The sequence below is a fragment of the Bufo gargarizans genome, chromosome 6 (genome assembly GCF_014858855.1).
Source record: "Bufo gargarizans isolate SCDJY-AF-19 chromosome 6, ASM1485885v1, whole genome shotgun sequence".
Classification (NCBI taxonomy): Eukaryota; Metazoa; Chordata; class Amphibia; order Anura; family Bufonidae; genus Bufo; species Bufo gargarizans.
The window spans coordinates 271,190,294-271,211,250 of NC_058085.1; the positions used below are offsets into that span (position 1 = coordinate 271,190,294).

At 43.4% G+C, this 20,957-nt stretch overlaps 1 protein-coding gene across 25 annotated transcripts in view; it reads right to left on the reverse strand.

The window, feature by feature from the left end:
* The window catches only part of SORBS1 (sorbin and SH3 domain containing 1), a 336,387-nt gene that overhangs the window by 118,081 nt on the left and 197,349 nt on the right, over positions 1-20,957 (reverse strand). For 21 of the 25 annotated variants that reach the window (XR_006390469.1, XM_044298962.1, XM_044298981.1 and 18 more), the window contains 2 exons: positions 4,642-4,694; positions 3,952-4,020 (listed from right to left, as the gene is read on the reverse strand). Coding sequence is in view for 24 of the 25 variants with exons in the window: in XM_044298962.1 (XP_044154897.1) it covers positions 3,952-4,020; positions 4,642-4,694 (122 nt within the window). In the remaining variant the exon portion in view is untranslated. Of the gene's footprint in view, positions 1-3,951; positions 4,021-4,369; positions 4,460-4,641; positions 4,695-20,957 lie in introns of all 25 variants that reach the window. The other 4 variants (XM_044298980.1, XM_044298978.1, XM_044298973.1 and 1 more) reach the window with 1 other exon arrangement.

Here is a 20,957-nt window from a genome sequence, read left to right on the forward strand (position 1 = left end):
TGTGAATAAGGCCTTACACTGTGGATTCTTTTGCAGCCTACAGATCAGATTTCTTAAAATCGCATCCTATTTGTGGCTTCAGATTTTCGACATAAATCCAATACGGCAAATCTGCAGCATATACATGTACCCTATGGAATAAAGTACCAGAAATCCAACTAGATTCGCCCAATCAAGTGCAGAAACATTGTCCCTTTTTTGTAGGGAAGACTGAAGTGACTTTCTGCTGCCTAGTCCTACTACTTTGGTTCTCCCATGTGCAAAAGATCTGATAATAGGACATTACCCATCCATTAAATGCTGCTCAAACGTACAGGAAATATGCTGATGTTTGTCTTATTGTGTCGTAAGGGTATTTTATGGACCTTATTAAGTACGGATTGGTTGTGTCCTCGTCAATTATTATATCACAGTCTATATTTTTTTGTAATGATATTCCTTGTAATGTAGTGATTTAGAGATGTCTAGGTAACCTATACAAAGACCCCCATTGAGCTGAGCAGGCTGCATTCCTGATTGATTATCTCAAAGACATGAGTACTACACACTGGACATCCTAAAGAGGAGGGGATGAAAGAGATAAACCTTTCTGCACAAAGACAAATAACTGGAACTCCGCTGAGAATATCATCCAGGTAAGGGCTCTTTCACACCTGCGTTCTTGTCTTCCGGTATAGAGTTCCGTCGTCGGGGCTCTATGCCGGAAGAATCCTGATCAGTCTTATCCTAATGCATTCTAAATGGAGTGAAATCCGTTCAGGATGCATCAGGATATCTTCAGTTCCAGAACGGAACGTTTTTTGGCCGGAGAAAATACCGCAGCATGCTGCGCTTTTTGCTCCGGCCAAAAATCCAGAAGACTTGCCGCAAGGCCGGATCCGGAATGAATGCCCATTGAAAGGCATTGATCCGGATCCGGCCTTAAGCTAAACGTCGTTTCGGCGCATTGCCGGATACGACGTTTAGCTTTTTCTCAATGGTTACCATGGCTGCCGGGACGCTAAAGTCCTGGCAGCCATGGTAAAGTGTAGTGGGGAGCGGGGAGCAGCATACTTACCGTCCGTGCGGCTCCCGGGGCGCTCCAGAGTGACGTCAGGGCGCCCCAAGCGCATGGATCACGTGATCGCATGGCACGTCATCAATGCGCATGGGGCGCTCTAACGTCACTCTGGAGCGCCCCGGTAGCCGCGCGGACTGTAAGTATGTGGCTCCCCCGCTCCCCACTCCTACTATGGCAACCAGGACTTTATTAGCGTCCTGGCTGCCATAGTAACACTGAAAGCATTTTGAAGACGGATCCGTCTTCAAATGCTTTCAGTACACTCGCGTTTTTCAGGATCCGGCCAACGCAAGTGTGAAAGAGGCCTAAGATGTTGTAGGTCACCATCTCTCTCTCTCGGATCACCATGGGGTGTCAACCATGTGCTATGACATGTATTGTGTAGGCCAGGTGATTGATTATTATTTATTCTGTATGTGATTCATCTGTTTTACCTTATATTTAATCACACTTAGGCTCCATTCACACATCCGCAGAATGTGTCCGCATCCGTTCCGCAATTTTGCGGAACGGGTACGGACCCATTCATTCTCTATGGGGACGGAATGGATGCGGACAGCACACAGTGCGCTGTCTGCATCCGCAATTGCGGAGCGCGGCCCTGATCTTCAGGTCCGCAGCTCCGCAAAAGATAGAACATGTCCTATTCTTGTCCGCAGCTTGCGGACAAGAATAGGCATTTCTATGGGGGTGCCGGGCTGGTGTGTTGCGGACCCGCAACACATCACGGACGTGTGAATGGAGCCTTAGTAAATATTTTTATCACTTAGCCTGTGTAAGCCTATTTATTCTCAAATTGTTGAATTCATGTTGAAACACTTATTATAGTTCAATACTGCAAAAAGAAAATGAAGGACCCATTACTTACTGTTTTTGGCCGTAGAAATTTTAGCCATGTTGGGCTGTAACAATCTTACAAATCGCATATTGCCAATCTATAACCCTTAAAGGGAACCTGCTATTCTTGAGCCATAAATCACAGTAGACCAGTGGAATAAGGACAGACTAGAAAAAAAATCATAGAATGCAGTCTATTCTTGATTTAAGAGCTCAATATAACCCAAATTAACATTGGGTCAGGAAGTGTCCATGCTGGATGTACATGCTGCAGATTTGTCGCTGCAGATTTGGGTGCCGCACATAGGGCACATATGCTACGGATTAACTGCAGAGGATTTGTGTGCAGCAAATCCGCAGCATTTTACAGTAGCAGAAATTAGGATAACACTTTAAAGTATAACTGTCATATTATTTTTATTTTTTTCTAGTTTATTAGAGCTAGGCATGTATACCTGAGTTAGTCGGTCAATGATTAATGATTGTCAAAAGATCTGTAATTACCTTATAATAACAGCTTTCATTAATGTCCTCTGTCCCTTTCCACTGCTCCCTTAAAGATAGTTGCTATGGATTGTCTGTCTCCGGCTAAGAAGACAGAAAGACGGAGGGGCGGTCCTTCACACTGCATGCCTGCGTTAGGCTTCAGAGTGAGGAGGCGTGTCTCTTCAGTAATCCAATCTGATTGGCTAGCAGGGAGCTGCTGGCTACAGCAAGTGTGCATGGAAAGTGAGGGAAAGCAGTTTTGGCCTCAGAGAACTGGCAGAGGAGCCATCTTGAGAGGGTCCTCATATTGTAACATCTGGAACTAAGGGAAAAACTCAAGGAAAACAGTGGTATGTATGCATAATGCTGCTGCAGCAGTAATATGTGCTAAAATAGATTTTTTTATGAAAACATGACGGCTACACTTTAAGAAATCTTGTCAAACTCACTTGCAGAGTTTAAATCATGCACATGTCAATTTATGCTTCAGATTTCCTCCGCGAGTTTCACCCTTTGCAATGCATAGGGTGCAAACCATTGCTTATTCACACCAATATCTGCATGCAACATGTGGATTTGGGGGTAGATTTGATGCAAATTTGGCAGGCAAAGCATTATATGCACAGTGAAAATACTGCTGCAGAAATTCTGGCCCAAATAAAAACTGCACTGTCTAGATTTAAAAGTGAATGTAAATGTGAACCTGCACATTCATAATGTAAGTAAATACAGAAAAATGTATGACAGGGGCTGTAGATTAAAAGGCTATATACATATAGTCAGAGCACACCAAGTACACGTGGTAATGGAGATACAATTTGGTTTGTCCAGGGTTAGAAAAAACAGCACCACTCTTGTCCATTGGCAAAGCACATGACTAAGGATGAGCTGCTTCTGGAACAAAAGCAGACACATCTTAAAAACCTGCACAACCGCATAAAGCAACCACATTGAAAATGGGGGCATTTACTCCTCAAACGAAATCATAAAATCAGTCTCATCTGAGACTTGTGTGCTTGACTTGTTTGTACTTGAAAAAAATTGTTTTTATAATATGCAGATGAGACCCATGAAAAAATGAGAGCAGTGCCGTTGCACCTCATTGCTCCCAGAAGCTCCACTGCTCCTCATTCCACGCCCCCACCACTGACTGGGCCAGACAGTGAAGATGTACTCATGCCTGGCCATGAATTCTTGTGGGAGCTCGCTCAGTGCACACGTTGTACAGTGATGGAGATCGTTGGGTGCTCCATCCCTGTACCGCACGTGCACCAAGTCTACACTGCCTGGCCCTGTCAGTGGTGGGGGTGCGGCATGAAGGACAGTAAATGGAGCCTCTGAGTGCAACAAGGTGCAATGGCACCACCCTCGTTGCTCCTAGGGGCACATTTAACTATTATAAAACATCAATTTTCTCAAGAATGCGGGCACCTAGGAAGATGAGACCAAGACCATAATGTTCAACTGTCAGGCGCTCATGTCTCAGGTGAGACGGTTTTATTGCAACATATCGGACAACAGAACCCTTTTAATTCAATTAGATACAATTTCCACATAATATATCTCACCTTTGTCTTGCATGTTGCAATTTGACGTTATTCCGTTGACCACATTGTTGGATATGCTAACTTCGTTATCTGCATTGGACAACATTTCAGTCAGTGAACGCTGGCTATCGTACACGCCATTACATCAATAGGAAATGTCTAGACTTCTTAAGACTATCATGACAATGTACATTAAAACTGTACCAATATGACAAACCGGTTTCATATTTCATATTTATATATCCAAATTCAAGACTAGACATGAGGGAATTTTGTCTGAATAAATTTAGTTCCAATCCAAAGTGGCCCAACTGCCCTGAAAAGTCGTGTAAGACATATTGGGGTCTCCTAGGACTGTATCCAACCCCCTTTAAGCTTTTTAACACCAAGACAGCATTAGTAATGTCAAAGTGACAGTGACGTGTATGGCTATACACACAAAAGCTTCGGATTTGCCAAAATTGGAGTCTTTGGGAAATTCGTAATCATTTGATTTGTGTAGAATCAATTCGCTCATCTCCGCTCAAGGCTGAAATAAAACAATTCAAATCAATCAAATAAAATGACAAAAAAACTGTTTTTAATGTCATAGATTACAATAAATACAGCTTTCTAATAGAGTGTCCAGAGGAAATGAGAGATCAACTGCCCCCCCCCCAATAAATAAATAAATAAATAAATAAAAACACAAAAATCAAGAGGTAAGCTCACCAGAACTCATTCTGCATGGAGCACAAATCTTCTCACTCAGCGTTTGCTTCTTTCTGTTTTTGGAGAAGAGGAAGACGACAATGTTTATCTCACGCTAGACTATGCTCAGCCTTATTCAACATCACATTCTGTCATAAGTTAGAAGGTATGTAGAAAATCTGCCAGCAGATATGACCATGTATGGTGTCCCTGTCTCCTAACTCATAAAATCCCAACACCAAGGAAGAAGAAGTCATGAAACTGATAGTCTGCTGGTTCACATGGTTCACATGCAAGCCAAGGATAGACAGTACACCTATATTTGTAGAACTCTCTCATTTAAAACAAACCCGCCACCATGAAAATAAAGTCCGGTCGGCAGGCAGAATGTTTTAGAGCAGGAGGAGCTGAGCAGATTCATATATAGTTTATGGGAAATGATTCTGTAAAAATTCATTTAAACCTATGCTCTTTATAGTTTAGGAGTCCATTGGGCAGTCCTACTCAGTGACAGCCATCTCCAGGCACAATCATACAAGGTAGTCTGTCAATCACACAGTACGCCTGCCCACTGGAATCCTAAAGCACAGGGACAGCAGGTACTAAAATGGATAAATTAAAACTTAAACTGAATCTTTTCCCACAAAAAAAGTTTAGATCAATCTGCTCAGCTTCTCCTGCTCTACAAAATATCACCTGCAGTTTGAACTGCATGCTCATTGTGACAGGTTCGCTGTCGGAATTCCCACCATTGTAGACTTTGTATTAAATGGATAACTTCTATAGTGAAAATCAAACGTATTAACAAATTTATAGAATCCATAAATAAAAATTAGTGTCTATGTTCATAATAATGTAGGATTGCCCCCCCCCCCCCCCCCAAAAAAAAATCCACTTATATAATTTATATTCCAGGCTACCACAGACCTCGCTCTCCCAAAAGTTATTCAGTCAAGTCTATGTTCTATCCATAAGGGAGGATAAACCGTATAAGGCCTTTCCCTTTATGTGAATATTTGGCATATTGTTGGCCTGCACGGTTTGTATATTTAACATTTCAGAATAAGAAAAGGGAAGGCATTTCCTCCATGAAGTTCACACTTCCCGTAACGTTATCCATATTTTTTCCGAGTAGATTTTATATAATCTATTTATGTAGAGGTTTCAGCCCCATTGTAGGTGAATCAATTTAATCCAATACATTTCTAGAATTAAATTCATTTATTCATACATGGAGCTTCCATAGATTACAGACATCACTTTCAATGTATCAGTTATTTTGTCAGTTAAAGGCTATGGACACCTTTGATTTGGAATAATGATCTTTACATACAGTATATTACACTCTGCAATCTTCACTCCTTCATTCATTTTTAGACCCCTTGATATTCAGTTTGAAACCTACTCCTAGTTTCAGATTTTTCTCATGTGAGTGTGGCCCTCCCAGTCCTACATGCTGGATCTGTGTTTCCAGGATGCTGCTGCTGTCTCCTCCAGCAAACTGCCTTTTGCATGCTTTTCTGCCTATCTACAGCCCTTCTTGTATTATCTCCTTCCTCTCCAAACATCTGCTGTCTAAGGAGGGTGTTTTAGTCAGAGCAGAATTATGTAACTCTGAATTATGAGTATGTAAAAGGTTGGTTGACAGCCTTAAAGGGTTTTTTTTGGGATTATGATGGTTTTTAATAGAAATACTCATGTAGTTTGATAGACATAAAAGCACAGGAAATAAGAAGAAGCGGCATGGACATGGTCATGTGACCACAGCCTAGAACGGGACATAGGAGCAGTAAAGGTAAAATAAATACCTTACAAAATACCTTACAAAAATGATTTAAAGGATGCTGATGCAAACTGGAAAACCCCTTTAAATATACAATCTATGTTGGATAACTTTTTTTTTCTGATTCACAAAGCCGATAAAGGAGTTTCCCAACACTTTAATACTGATGACTTATCCTCTGGATAGGTCATCAGTATCTGATCAGTGGGGGTTCGACCCCTGGGACCGCCGCTGATCAGTTGTTTGAGAAGACAGCGGCATTCGAAGTAGCACCGCGGCCTTCTTCAGCTTTTCTTAGGCTGTGTGACAACACGTTCATCGGTCACATGGCCTAGGCCCAGCTCAGCCCTAATGAAGTGAAAGGGGCTGAGCTTGATAAATAATAAAAGGCTGATCAGCCAGGTTCCTGTGTGTCAGAGCACCACACGGGCGAGTTTTCCGCGTGGGTGCAATGCGCGAGGTGAACGCATTGCACCCACACTGAATCCGGACACATTCACATGGAGCTGTTCGGATGAGTGGTGATTTTCACATATCACTTGTGCGTTGCGTGAAAAAAGCAGCATGTTCTATATTCTGCGTTTTTCACGCAACGCAGGCCCCGTAGAAATGAATGGGTCTGCGTGAAAATTGCAAGCATCCGCAAGCAAGTGTGGATGCGGTGCGATTTTCACGCATGGTTGCTAGGAGATAATAGGGATGAGCCACCCCATTTAAGTCTAATCACTGTATTATTTTCCCTTATAACAACATGGTTATAAGGTAAATAATAGCATTCTTAATACAGAATACTTACTAAAATGTGCCTTGAGGGGTTAAAAAAATAAAAGAAATTAACTCACCTCATCCTCTTGTTCACGCAGACGGGATCCTCTTCTTTCTTCTTCTTTCAGGACCTGCAAAAGGACCTTTGATGACGTAATCGTGCTCACCACGTGGTGACGTCAGCGCAGGACCTGCGCTGACGTCACCGCGCTCACCACGTGGTGAGCGCGATTACGTCATTAAAAGGTCCTTTTGCAGGTCCTGAAAGAAGAAGAAAGAAGAGGATCCTGGCTGCGCGAACAAGAGGATGAGGTGAGTTAATTTTTTTTATTATTGTTTAACCCCTCAAGCCACATTTTCGTAAGCATTCTGTATTAGGAATGCTATTATTTTCCTTTATAAGCATGTTATAAGCATGTTATAATGAATAGAACACCTAAGGCTACTTTCACACTAGCGTTCGATCGGATCCGTTCTGAACGGATCCGCTCATATTATTATGAAGATTGAGCCATATAGTGTCATCTTCAAGCGGATCCGTCCCCATTGACTTCCATTATAAGTCGGAACGGATCCACTCGCCTCCGCACGGCCAGGCGGACACCCGAACGGTGCTTGCAGCGTTCAGGTGTCCGCTCACTGAGCGGAGCGGAGGCTGAGCGCTGGCAGGCGGATGCATTCTCAGTGGATCCGCCTCCACTGAGAATGCATTAGGGCCAGACGGCTGCGTTCAGGGCCGCTTGTGAGCCCCTTCAAACGGAGCTCACGAGCAGACACCTGAACGCAGGTGTGAAAGGAGCCTAACCCAAACCGGAATTCAGTTAAGAAGTTTGGGTCTGGGTACCACATTCAGTTTTTTCTCACGTGCGTGCAAAACAGATTGCACTCGCGCAGAAAAAAACGGAACTTTGGCAGGCAATCGCAGTCTAAACTGACTGCAATTGCGTGCCTACTTGCGTGGGTTTCCCCGCAATGCACACGCGACGCATCCGGAGCAAATCTGGGACGCCCGTGTGAAAGAGGCCTTAAAGTCTCAAAAAATACTTTTAATTACAGCTGTTCCCACTGGAACTCGCTCATTGCGGCATACTATTATGTCATCGGGTGGGAAGGGAAAAAAGAGGTTGTAAAATGCCTAATGTCATGACAGGCCATCAAAGTCTGATTGGCAGGGTGTGACATCCTGCTCCTTCACTGATCAGCTGTTCTGCAGTAGCGCTGGCACCTCAACTACAAGGCTCTGTCCAGTTGACGGTGCTGGTTACAGCAGCTCTGCCTCCATCGAAGTGAATAGGAGCAGCACTGCAGTAACCAGCTCCATCAACTACATACATGGATGGAGTGGTGTAGTTCAGGCACTAGAGATACTCAGAGACAGCTCATCAGTGGGGGGTGCAGGACCCCACTGACCATAAAATGATAGACCATCACTTTAGAACATTGCAATGGAAGTTTTTAGATATTATCTTTATACATTAGTTACCTACGTAGAAGACCAACAAAATGCAAAAAAAAATAAAAATTTGTAAAGAAGTATAAGGCTGTTTTTTTTTTTTTTTTTCTCTTTTAAGTTAGGTCTGATGACAATTATCAGATGACTGCCATCATTTTGTGCTGCATTTTCCCTTGTGATAAGATCACCAAGATAAATTACAAGAAGTGGCAGCAAACAACTCTGAAAGCAGAGTTAACTTAGTTTGAGAAAGTTTTAGCTCTTTTAGGATCTGGTAAACGCTCAAATCGGATGCAAGCTCATAGAGTCCCTCTGATTAGGTGGCAGCTAGGTTACTATAATAAACATAGGTCTCCAAAGGAAAGAAACAATTACAGGGATAAAGTCTTCCCAGGGAGTTGAACTTCTATAGATACACAGAAGCTTTACTGTGAGTGCATTAAACACATGGGATTAGTGCAGAACAGTCAATTTTTATAATACACCACAGTGGCCTAAGTACAATCAATACTGTGCATTAATGGACTCTGCAGGTATAAATCACAGCACAGATTCATAGTAGCAATGTATAATTAAGGCTCCATTAAAAAAGTCAATAGATACGTGGGATCAAATGGTATGGAGAGTTTTATTAAAAATACTACAGCCTATTGCCCATCACGCCTCCAGACCTGCAAGTACAAGTGGACCCACAAAATGATGGATAAAGCAAAGGAAAGATTAATTCACAGGAAACACGAGTTTGTCATATGTATACAATATATAAACTGAGCACAGAGAATACATCATTTTCTTTGTGAACTCCTAACCAGTGGCGTAACTAGAAATGACTGGGCCCCACAGCTAATTTTTGAACGGACCCCTTCCCCCTGCAGCTTCTTCACAACCCTCTCCTCCTGTGCAACCCCCACTCCTGTGTTTAGTCAAGATTGTTCTCTCAGACCAAGCCCGGCAGCCTCTCTTTCCGTTTCCTACAGTTTCACTGTATCTAATGTATATACCGTTGAAGGTGCCCGGACAATAAAATCCTCCTCCTGGAGGACGGGCCCCAAAGCAGTAAGTTCGCCTGCTTCCCCTATAGCTACGCCCCTGCTCCTAACCATGTATTTTTTACCAGCTAACGGAACAGTGCACTCTACTTCTCCAACAAAAAACAAACAAAAAAACAACAAGTACTAATGTCAGGAACACTATACAATTGTATCAGGGTGGACGCAACTGCTCGTTTTCCATATAGGACATTGTGGAAAACTAAGTACGACAACTTGTTCAAAAAAGGTGCAGAGCATAGTCTGACATGAGGGCCCACCCTGTGGTTGCATCGTACCAGAGAAAATGTGTACCCTCATTCCTGTATGCTCAAAGACAAGAAAGCTTGAGGAGTGAAGTGTGAAAGTTGATTTAAGGGAACATCTTGGCCTATTAACTAACTGTTCAGCCGTGCCACCTGTAAGAACTGTGCAAGAAAAGTGCATTTGTGAACCTCTGCAGTCCATTGCATGCCGAGAACTGTAACTGATGTGCCTGAACTTAATTCTTCAGTAAAGAACTGTTCGGCTGTTAATCTGGCCTCATTATTTCCTGCACTGTGACACTGCATCGACATCTACAGCTGCCACAAGGGACCCTGCCTTGCACCTTAAGACCACAAACGCCAAGGGCACCTCAACGTACATCAGGCAGGAGCACCAGCAACCACCATTCTTGCTGTGATCACTCCTCTCCTCCTCCTGGGTTGCTGCACAGTCACATTTTTAAGTTACAGCCATAAAAACGAAGGAAATATAAGAACATGCAGAACTTCCAACTTTCTTATCGAGTAGAATTAATATTGAGAAATGCCTCGTGCCCATGACGTGAAAACGATTGAGCAAACTTTTATCCTTCACCAACGTATTTGGTGTTCTTGTCATCTAACTCCAACCATCAGATCAGAGCAGGGTAGGCAAAAGCACAATGTCATGGACAATACCAGGTTACAGAATTATTAGCATATATATTACCATTGATTGAGTAGGGATCAAGCCATGCAACCATGAAGCATCAGTATTTGACAGCCATGAAGACCAAGACTAAACCACAAGTTATTTACCCAGTACCAGTAACTGGACCAATGCAAATATTTTCTTCTCATCGCTCACCATTATTTTCTGTGTGTGTTATTTGCTTTTTGTGCTTATTTCCAGTTATAAACCAAGCTTGTGGTTCACAGTCATCCTATTCTTCGCCTAAAATAGATTTGTTTCTTGGTGATGTCACCTTGTCACTAGCTCCTTCATAATCAACCTCTGCTTTTAGCCATCTGACATTGTGTTGACTTTGACATCGACCAGACAAAAAGCAACATAAGTAAAATCCCTTGATGTATGGCGGCCCATTACTCTGCATCTAGAATATAAAACCTGTAAGGATCCAGATTACTGGTACAAAGCAAACTGAAAAAGGCCCTATCCATGGTGTCAGAGGAATATTTTCATTAGCAAGGAGGAGATCAACACACAAAGCTCAGGTTTCAATGGACAGATTCCAAAATAGCTGGCAAGTGACATGGACATTGACACTGACGGCAGGACACGTTCCAGCAGTGTAAGACCAAACCAGTGGCGATTACTGTATAAACTGCTGTCTGCTGGGGAATACTTAGTGTATAAATCAATGTGGGGTCCCAAGAACAAGCTATGAGAGTTATCATGTCTACTATCAGACACAGTTACTAAAAGTAATGAGAAGAAAAAAAACAATGTGCTGTTTCAGAGTAACCATATGGTTTCTACATTGTACAAGTTTGAGCCTTCAGTTCAAAGAAATGTAAAAAAATCGCATAAAATGTTAAAACCGATGCATGATTGAAACAAAATAAAAACAAATACAGTAGAATATTTTAGCTCAAATGTATGCCAGCCCACGACTTCACCTTCTGGCGCATGGAGGGTCAGAGATGGGTCTAATTTATTAGGAGGCCTGTGCTTCCGACCCACCATACATAAAGACTGGCACATGGAACACCAGACATGTCTTTTCGCCGCCTCTTGTGGATCGCGGACCCATTGAGGTCAATGTTTCTGCACAGTGATGCAGAGTTCACAAGGCGGGTGCCCATGTTTTGCAGACCAGCCGTTTGCAGTCCACAACACAGACATGGTAGCAACACGGTGATGTGAATGTAGCCTGACATGCAGGAGGCCGGGAGCCCAATGTGAAGCTACATCTCATGCAACTATACTGGAGAGTCAGTACTCACAGATATTATAGGCAGGCAGTGTGAGTGAGGAGGTTTATATAACTGCAGCTAATCACTGAATACACTCACTCACTATATATCTGCACTCCGAGACCTTTAGATAGCAGACACATTATATTTTAGAATACAGGGACTTACAGAGAAACCTGGAGATCGGGGAGGGGTCTGAGAGCTGGCAGGAGAATTGATAGGCGATGATGTCATCCTGTACTTCACAGGAAGTCAGCCACAGGGAGATACTGATCTCCTGTCTACACATTAGGGCACGCTCTGGTCTGCTGGTCAGAATTAAGGTCACATGCCCAGATTTCCACAATTAAAATTTTCAAAATGTATGGATGCAACTGCGTTACGGTGTAAGAAATGACTCTGCTAGAATACTGGTCATGAGTTAGTATTATATCTAAAATGAAAACAACTGGAGTGCTTCTATAAACTATGGAGAGAATGATCTGTGGATCTGATTACAGATTGTGTTTTATCATCAGAACTTTTTGGTAATAGATACCTCTGATGCTAAAAGCTGCCGTGGGGACACTGGTTTCTCTTACGTCTCCTGAACATAGTGTCCCTGGTTTGTAAACAAGCCTATTACAGACTATCCTGTCTCCAAGTGATAAAAATGAGCACATTCAGATGTCATGGAGCCATATGCCATGCTGAAAGTATAAATAACTTTAGCACCAAGTGTAATGAGATTAGTGTCCCATTAAAACAGATCAAGTGGGATTTGTGAACAAGATGCTATTGAAATAGTTTGGATTTATGGCTACACAACAATTGCTGGTATAATGTTTTAGAAAAAATGTGAACAAAACCCTTTTCAACTGCTCATCAAAATGACTCTCCAGGAGTTCTTCTTCTATAGCTGCCACTATAAGGGAAGGGGATGGGCAGCGGGTCTTTATAGCAGTAAACTGCTGCTCTCTGGGTGCTTAAAGGGAACTGCACTACAGAACCTGCAAATGTACAGCTTACCATCTCATTACCGTTTTGCCTTTTTCAGTTGTTCTTCAACTGATCTGGGTTAGTTGCTTTTAATGAACGTAGTATGATTATAATTTTTTTTATGAATTATGGCACATACAAATACTCTAGGTAACTTGGTCGTTTAATCATCCATAAGGTGAAAAAGTACTTTTTTTCAGTGTTTACTTAGAAGGGTAACCATAGGGCCCCACAGCAAAACTTGTAATCGGGCCCCGATCCTTCATGACTACACACAGCAGCTAGTTTAGAACATGAAATGCTTTATTTATTTTGGTTTCCATTATGCACAGGAATAATGCCCACTGTGATGTCACACTACAGGGAAAATTAACACAGTGACATCACAACACAGGAATAATAACCAGTGATGCCACTGTACGGGGATAATACAGTGATGTCACTGTATAATGAGACTGTATATAGTGACATCAGAGCACAGGGATAATACCCAGTGATGGCACTGTACGGGGATAATACAGTGGTGTCACTGTATAATCAGACTGTATGCCGTGAAGTCACAGCACTGGAATAATAACCAGTGATACCACTGTATAGGTATAATACACAAGTCATGTCACAGTTTAGACATACTGTATACCATGATATCACAGCACAGCGATAATAACCGGTGATACCACAATATAGTGATGTCACACACAGATAAAAACCAGCGATCCCATTCACTTCAATGGGGCCTCAAAAGATGCGGACAGCACTCCGCATGTTTTTCGCATCCGTTGCTCCGTTCTGTGTTCCGCAAAAAAAAAAAAATATATAACCTGTCCTATTCTTCTCTGTTTTGCAGACAAGAATAGGCAGTTATATCAATGGCTGTCCGTACCGTTCTACAAACTGCGGAACGCACATGGATGCGCGATTTGCGGACCACAAAACACACAACGGAGTTATATATTTTCCACATCGCGATCTATATTTACAAGTCATTTCTAACATCCTGCAGTTTTCCCACTAAGCCTAATAATAGGTGCCACTTCTTGGTCTGTACAGATCCCTTTTTAGCACTCATCTCCTTATCATCACAGACATGATTACAATGGCAGATAACACATATATTGGTAATCCATCATAAGCGGTTGTCAAATCTCATCTACTCCTCCCTTGTACAATGACCTCTGTGCAGGCCACAAAGCATGGCTAGAAAACTCTACCTTAGAGGTCAATGAGGTCCCCTCCAGGCCCACGTGGCTGCTGTAAAGCATCATCTCCAAATGCTATTAACAATAGCTCAGGCAAGATGGCAGCCCCCATAATGATATACAGAAAATAAAGTTAAAAAAATAAAATCTGCAATCAGAAAATAAAAACAAAAATGAAAAAGTATATGTGGCGCTAACGGGTTTTAACAGACAGAAAAAAACTACGTGACGTTCCTTTAGGAAACAGACCCAGGCACACAAACCAGTCCATATACTATATAGATACTTTCACACAACATTTACTTTTCTTTACGCTTGGACAGGGCAGTCCTGGAAAAAGCAGCTTTGCCATATAAATTTGTCTCCCCAATAGGCCACGAATCAGGTACCCGAGGGCCACCAGATGGGTATCGCTGCCTCGAAGTGCATAAGTTAGACAAAAATCAGACACAGATTATGTTTTTACCTTACTGAGGGGTTTTCAGAGCAATTCCTTGTTCCATAATAGCTAGAAACTATAAATGTCCAAAATAATCCCTTCATTGCATGCCGTCCTTACATAAAAGGTAATTATAAGCCATTTCTATATATACTCTCCATTTACAGCCAGGAAACGACATGTTTGTACAGCTGCAATTTCTCTGAAGTCTTAATAAGGTTACATGCAAGAGAAACAGACAAGGCGCATAAGCGACTGATTATAACGAAGGTGAACAGAGATGCCGGGCATGACAGGAAATTCTGCTCATACCATACTAACACGTTAACACAACTTTCTAAGAAAGGCATTCTCTGTCTAAGACGCATTAGAACACAAAACCACAACATTTATTAACATTTTTCTGATTTAGCACTACAACACTTCAATACCTAGCGGTTTATGAAAAATGTACAACATAAATGAAGAATAACATAAAAAAAGGCTTGGCTTCACTCAATGGTCCTTCTATTTTATTGAAATATGTACAGTCGAGTCACATTATTTTGACCATGGATATCTGCTATTCAGGCTGGGAGTGACTCAGTAAGGTCCTGGTAGGTTGTCAAGGGTGTCTGACGCCATGCTGACTGCAGAGCATCTCACAGCTGCTGGAGGGTGTGTGAGGGAGGATCCATAGAGTGAATACAATGATCGAGGTGGTCCCACAGATGCTCCGTTGGGTTCAAGTCTGGGGAATCAGGGGGGCCAGGGTAGTACTTGGAAGTCTGGTCATGCTCTTCCAACCAATTGGACATTTCTAACCATATGACGTGCTGGAATATCCCATCCATCCCAGGGAAGACAATCAGCATGAATGTATGTGATCTGCAAGGGTGGAGTCATACTCAAATCGGTAGAAAGTGCATCAGAGAACACCACAAGAACATTCTCCAGACCATAACGCTGCCGCCACCAGCTTGTTCTTTTCAAGCAATGGTTGCAGAGTGTTTGTTCTCTGATACTTCTCTCCTGACACACCAATGTCCATCCATTCAATGGAGCAGAAAACGGGACTCATTTCAGAAGGCAATCCCAATCAGCTTAGGTCCAATACTGCAGTGAACATTGAAGCCTTTTCTGCCAATGCAACTTTGTAAGCAGAGGTGCAGACACCATCCGTCTGCTTCTGAGCCCCATATGCAGTAGGGTTCACTGAACGGTTGTTTTAGACACACATCTGGTAGCCCCTGGTTCATTTTGGCTGTGAGCTGCTCCATTGTAGCGTGTCCATCCACCCTCGCACGCCTTCGTAGCTGACGTTTACATCTCACATCAATGGCGCATGGTGCTCTGGAGTTTCCACATAGCTTAATCCCAGTGGTGCTATTTGTCCACTCACGATACACTTTCAGGACAGCAGCACTCAAACGGTTCACAGTTTCATAAATGATGCCACTCATGGCCAGAAAGTCAACAATCATCCCTTTTTGCGCAACAATTGCCCCTTTTACCCATGACAGCAATGAGTAATATGTGAGCAGACAGACTACTGCACACCTTATGTACCCACCAAGCCAGCTCACGTCATGTGACTTCCTTCATGAGCTACACAATACAGACATCAAAAGTAGGAAGTGGTCATAATAAAGTGACTTGATAGTCTATTGTATATTGTGGAAATTTCAAGAAACCCTAAACCTTAAAATGAATGTTGAAGGAGTCCAGGATCAGAAAAACATTGCTGTTTTTATTCCAAGAAAAGCGCTACACCTGTCCGCATGTTGTGTGTGGTATTAGCGCACAGCCTTTTTCACTTCAACGAAACAGAGTTGCAATACCACACACGACCAAAGCGCAGGTGTTGGGCGGTTTCTGGACAATGACTTTAAAAGTAAACAAGAAATACAGATGTCCTCACTGTTTGTCAGTCTGCAGTATTTTTTCATGGCCCCGATTCCACCAGTCTTGTAAAAATTCTTCAGAGAACAAAGGGGTTTATCTTCTGCTGATCAGTTCCACCTTCAGGTGGCAGTCAACTGAGGGGTGAGGTTTAGTAAAGACTTGCTCTAAATTATCTTTTTGTCTTACAGAAGATAGGACAAAGCAGGGAGGCTCTTGCTCCAGCCACCTGACTTATGGCCAGACACAGGACAGCGAGGAGCAGGAGGAGGAACATGAATGAGCTCTCAGGACACAGAGAGATTTCTTTATATTAGGGGTGCACCGAAATGAAAATTCTGGTCCGAAACCGAAAATTCAGGATACCCCTTGACCGAAACCGAAACTGCCTTTTTGCCCAAATACTTTTAAAAGACCCCCCACCCCATAACAGTGCCATCCACAGACCCCCCCACCTCATAACAGTGCCATCCACAGACCCCCACCCACCCCATAACAGTGCCATCCACAGACCCCCCCACCCCATAACAGTGCCATCCACAGACCCCCCCACCTCATAACAGTGCCATCCACAGACCCCCACCCACCCCATAACAGTGCCATCCACAGACCCCCCCCACCTCATAACAGTGCCATCCACAGACCCCCCCCCACCCCATAACAGTGCCATCCACAGACCCCCACCCACCCCATAACAGTGCCATCCACAGACCCCCACCCACCCCATAACAGTGCCATCCACAGACCCCCCCACCGCATAACAGTGCCATCCACAGACCCCCCCCCCACCCCATAACAGTGCCATCCACAGACCCCCACCCACCCCATAACAGTGCCATCCACAGACCCCCCCCACCCCATAACAGTGCCATCCACAGACCCCCACCCACCTCATAACAGTGCCATCCACAGACCCCCACCCACCCCATAACAGTGCCATCCACAGACCCCCCCCATTGTACAATTAATAGAAAATAGCGGGGAGGGACTGGGAGGAGGAGCTGGGGGCCGGTGCGTTCACTGTGCTCCGGCCCCCAGCTCCAGTAGTTATAAAAAGTGTGCAATTAATACGGATTCTATTCATGAGGCCTCCTCTACGCACATCCTACTCACAGGGCTGTGCTGGCCGGCCGGGCAGACGAGCGGCAGCGTCACGACTGACGTCACATGCCTGCGCCGCCTCCTTCATTCAGAAAGTAGGCCGGGCACATGACGTCAGTCGTGACGCTGCCGCTCGTCTGCCCGGCCGGCCAGAACAGCCCTGTGAGTAGGATGTGCGTAGAGGAGGCCTCATGAATAGAATCCGTATTAATTGCACACTTTTTATAACTACTGGAGCTGGGGGCCGGAGCACAGTGAACGCACCGGCCCCCAGCTCCTCCTCCCAGTCCCTCCCCGCTATTTTCTGCCGATTCGTACAAATATCGGCAGAAATGGATTAGGTGCATTTTCGGCCGATATTTTCGGCTGCCGGAATTTCGGTGCACCCCTACTTTATATCATTCAGTTTTAATTGACATGAGACACAATATGGTCAAAGGGAGGAAACGTTTTTTTTTCTTCATATTCTGTTTAGTGTTCCTTTAAACAAGCAATGTTTATCCACAGCATCACTAATGATCCCTACTGTTCTTGATTTATTGTCCCAACCTTGCAAGACCATGATAGCCTTTCCTGCACACAATGCAATATTTTTTTTTCATGTATGCCTTATTTTTTTAATTTCCAATAAACCAAAAAAGGTTTGAAAAGGTTTAATTTTTTTACACAGACAAAACGATTGCAGTCGGGTAGGAATTTTTATTATTGGTCATACTGACTGTGGTAATCTTTAGTCTCTTGTCAGTTTCTCTATTAAGAACTTACGATATAGGCAGCCCATGCAGTTCCTATAAAGGCCCTTACCCTGGGTTCACACCTGAGCGTTCTGAAAGGAGCGCTCTGTATGCGCGATTGTACCGGCGTTTACAATCGAGCATACAGAGACAAGCGAACGCCCATTGTCCGCACGTTCCCGAAAGTCTATGTACGGGAACGCACGACAAAACGCCCCAAAGAAGCTCAAGAACTTTTTTGAGCGTAGGGCGTTTTTCAGCGCGTTCAAACGCGCTGTAAAACGCTCAAGTGTGAACCAGAGCCATAGGGAAGCATTGGTTTTCATGTGTTGAGCGTTTTACAGCGCGTTTGAACGCGCTGTAAAACGCTCAGGTGTGAACCCAGCGTTAGAGAGAGGGAGCCAAAACCTGGTTGTACTTTCATACAACCCACCAATTCCTAGGTGATGAGAAACTATTCAGGACCTTGTTCTCTAGAGTAACCACATTTTTAGCAAATAGGTTGGTACCAAAATCCAACACCAGAATGGAGGACCAATTCGGATCTTTGATATGGGGCCTTGTTTTTTTTTTTTGTAAATCATTGATTACATTATTCGGATGTCACAGGATGTGATTTTTGGCAACCTATAGACTAAATACAATATGCAGATGTCACCATATACTTCTTGGATATCATATTTTTTTAAAGGGGCCTCAACATTTCCTTTAACATGGTGAACACACATCTTCTGCGATTGATTATACACTAAACCAGTTTTAATCAGGCGCTAACATTTGCTGAAAGGAGGACAAAATGATTGTACTACCTCAGAAAACATCAGCGGCTTCCATTATACCAACACTTCTGTCAAAGTTTGAGTCCCAGAACAAGGGGCTAAGGAAACATCGGGTAACACACTGACAATATGAGGCTACTTTCACACTAGAGTTTTTGCTGGATCCGGCAGGGCTCAGCAAAAACGCTTCCGTTACTGATAATACAACCAACTGATAATACAACCAACTGATAATACAACCATCTGCCCGTTATGAACAGATCCGGTTGTATAATCTTTAACATACCCAAGACGGATCCGTCATGAACTCCATTTATAGTCAATGTGGGACAGATCTGTTTTCTATTGTGTCAGCGAAAACGGATCCGTCCCTATTGACTTGCATTGTGGGTCATAACGGATCCGTCTTGCTCCACATCCCAGGACGGAAAGCAAACCGCAGCATGCTGCTCTCCGGTATGAGAACGGAACGCAATGCATTTTGGAGCATTCCGTTCTGTTCAGTTACGTTTTGTCCCCATTGAAAATGGATGGGGACGAAACGGAAGCACAGTTTTTTCGGTATTGAGACCCTATGATGGATCCCAATACCGGAAAATATAAACGCTAGTGTGAAAGTAGCCTGACATGGGTGGTCCTGTGCTCAAAAGTTACCCCACTCTCAACATGTTAAAGAATATTTACTCTCCTGCTTACTGTTATGTTACTAAACCTACCGACTATGTCCCATTGAACAGACCTAAATGTCTCTATCAGACATAACAGAATTGTTGGGAAGTGTGGGATGGGGTACAGCTCCTTTCAAAATACGCCAAGGACCTTAGGAGGTCTAAAAACAACTATGTGGTTGGAGGGATTTAAGGAAAATTGCTACATAGGTCTTGAGGTCACCATTGAAGCAGGAATTTATTTTCTAGGGAGGCGGACTTTCTTGGAATTTGGTTTGGCAGAGATCAGTGGTGGGAACAGGGTTTAATAAAATAAATACGGTAAGTCACAATTGCCAACATCCCTCTACTGCGGCAAGAATATTCAATGATTAATTCTAGTACAAATAAAGCTCAAAGAATAGTCACAGTTTAATCAGAGTGACATTAACTGAATAACATCTAAAAACTATAGCACAATTAAAGGGGTTTCGGGGAGTTTAATATTAATGTGGCCTCTTCCTAAACCATGATGTCATGCTCATGGTCACACGGCCTATCTGGGCCTGGGCTGCAAAACCAAGCACAGTATACAATGTACTTTGCTGGCCTCGCGAAGCTGTGAGGAGGCTCACCAGAGTGCTGCAGCCTCTTCATAGAGCTGAATGACAGGAGTGCAAGATTTTAGGCCTCCGAAAACCAGGTATCGATCAGCTATCGTGATGACAGGCAATCAATAATGAACTCCCGGAAAAGCCTGTTAAATATGAACAGTGACTGTGTGATGGAAGCTGAATTCCACTCGATATCTAAAACCGCAGGTGCAACTAAAGGGGATGTTCGACGAAAACAGATATTCATTGGTTTATATATCTAAATAATTAAACCTTCTCATATACATTAATTGTTAATTATTTTATGGAAGTCCCAGTTTCAAGGAAGTAGCGGTCCCACTGTTATTCCAAAACAGACAAGGAGCTTCATCACCGTCTCTGTGCTGGTGACATGCTTGAAGGCCTAACCCCCATCCATCACTTTTGATGAAGAGACAGAAAAAAGGTCTGGCTTAGGTAAGGAGCTGAACCAGACATTCAACCTTCTTCAAGGATATCACCGACAAACAGGAAGGGGCTTTCTGACCTTGTAAGAATGGCACCAGAAACTCCGCCTCCAGGAACATGGGTTTGGCTCTGAAATACATTGACATTTACAATCAAAGTATATTAGTAAGGGTCCATTCACACGTCCGTAGTGTACTGAGGATCCGCAATACACCCGGCCGGCACCCCCATAGAACTGCCTATTCTTGTCCGCAATTGCGGACAAGAATAGGACATGTTCTATTTTTGTCCGGAGCCGCGCTACGG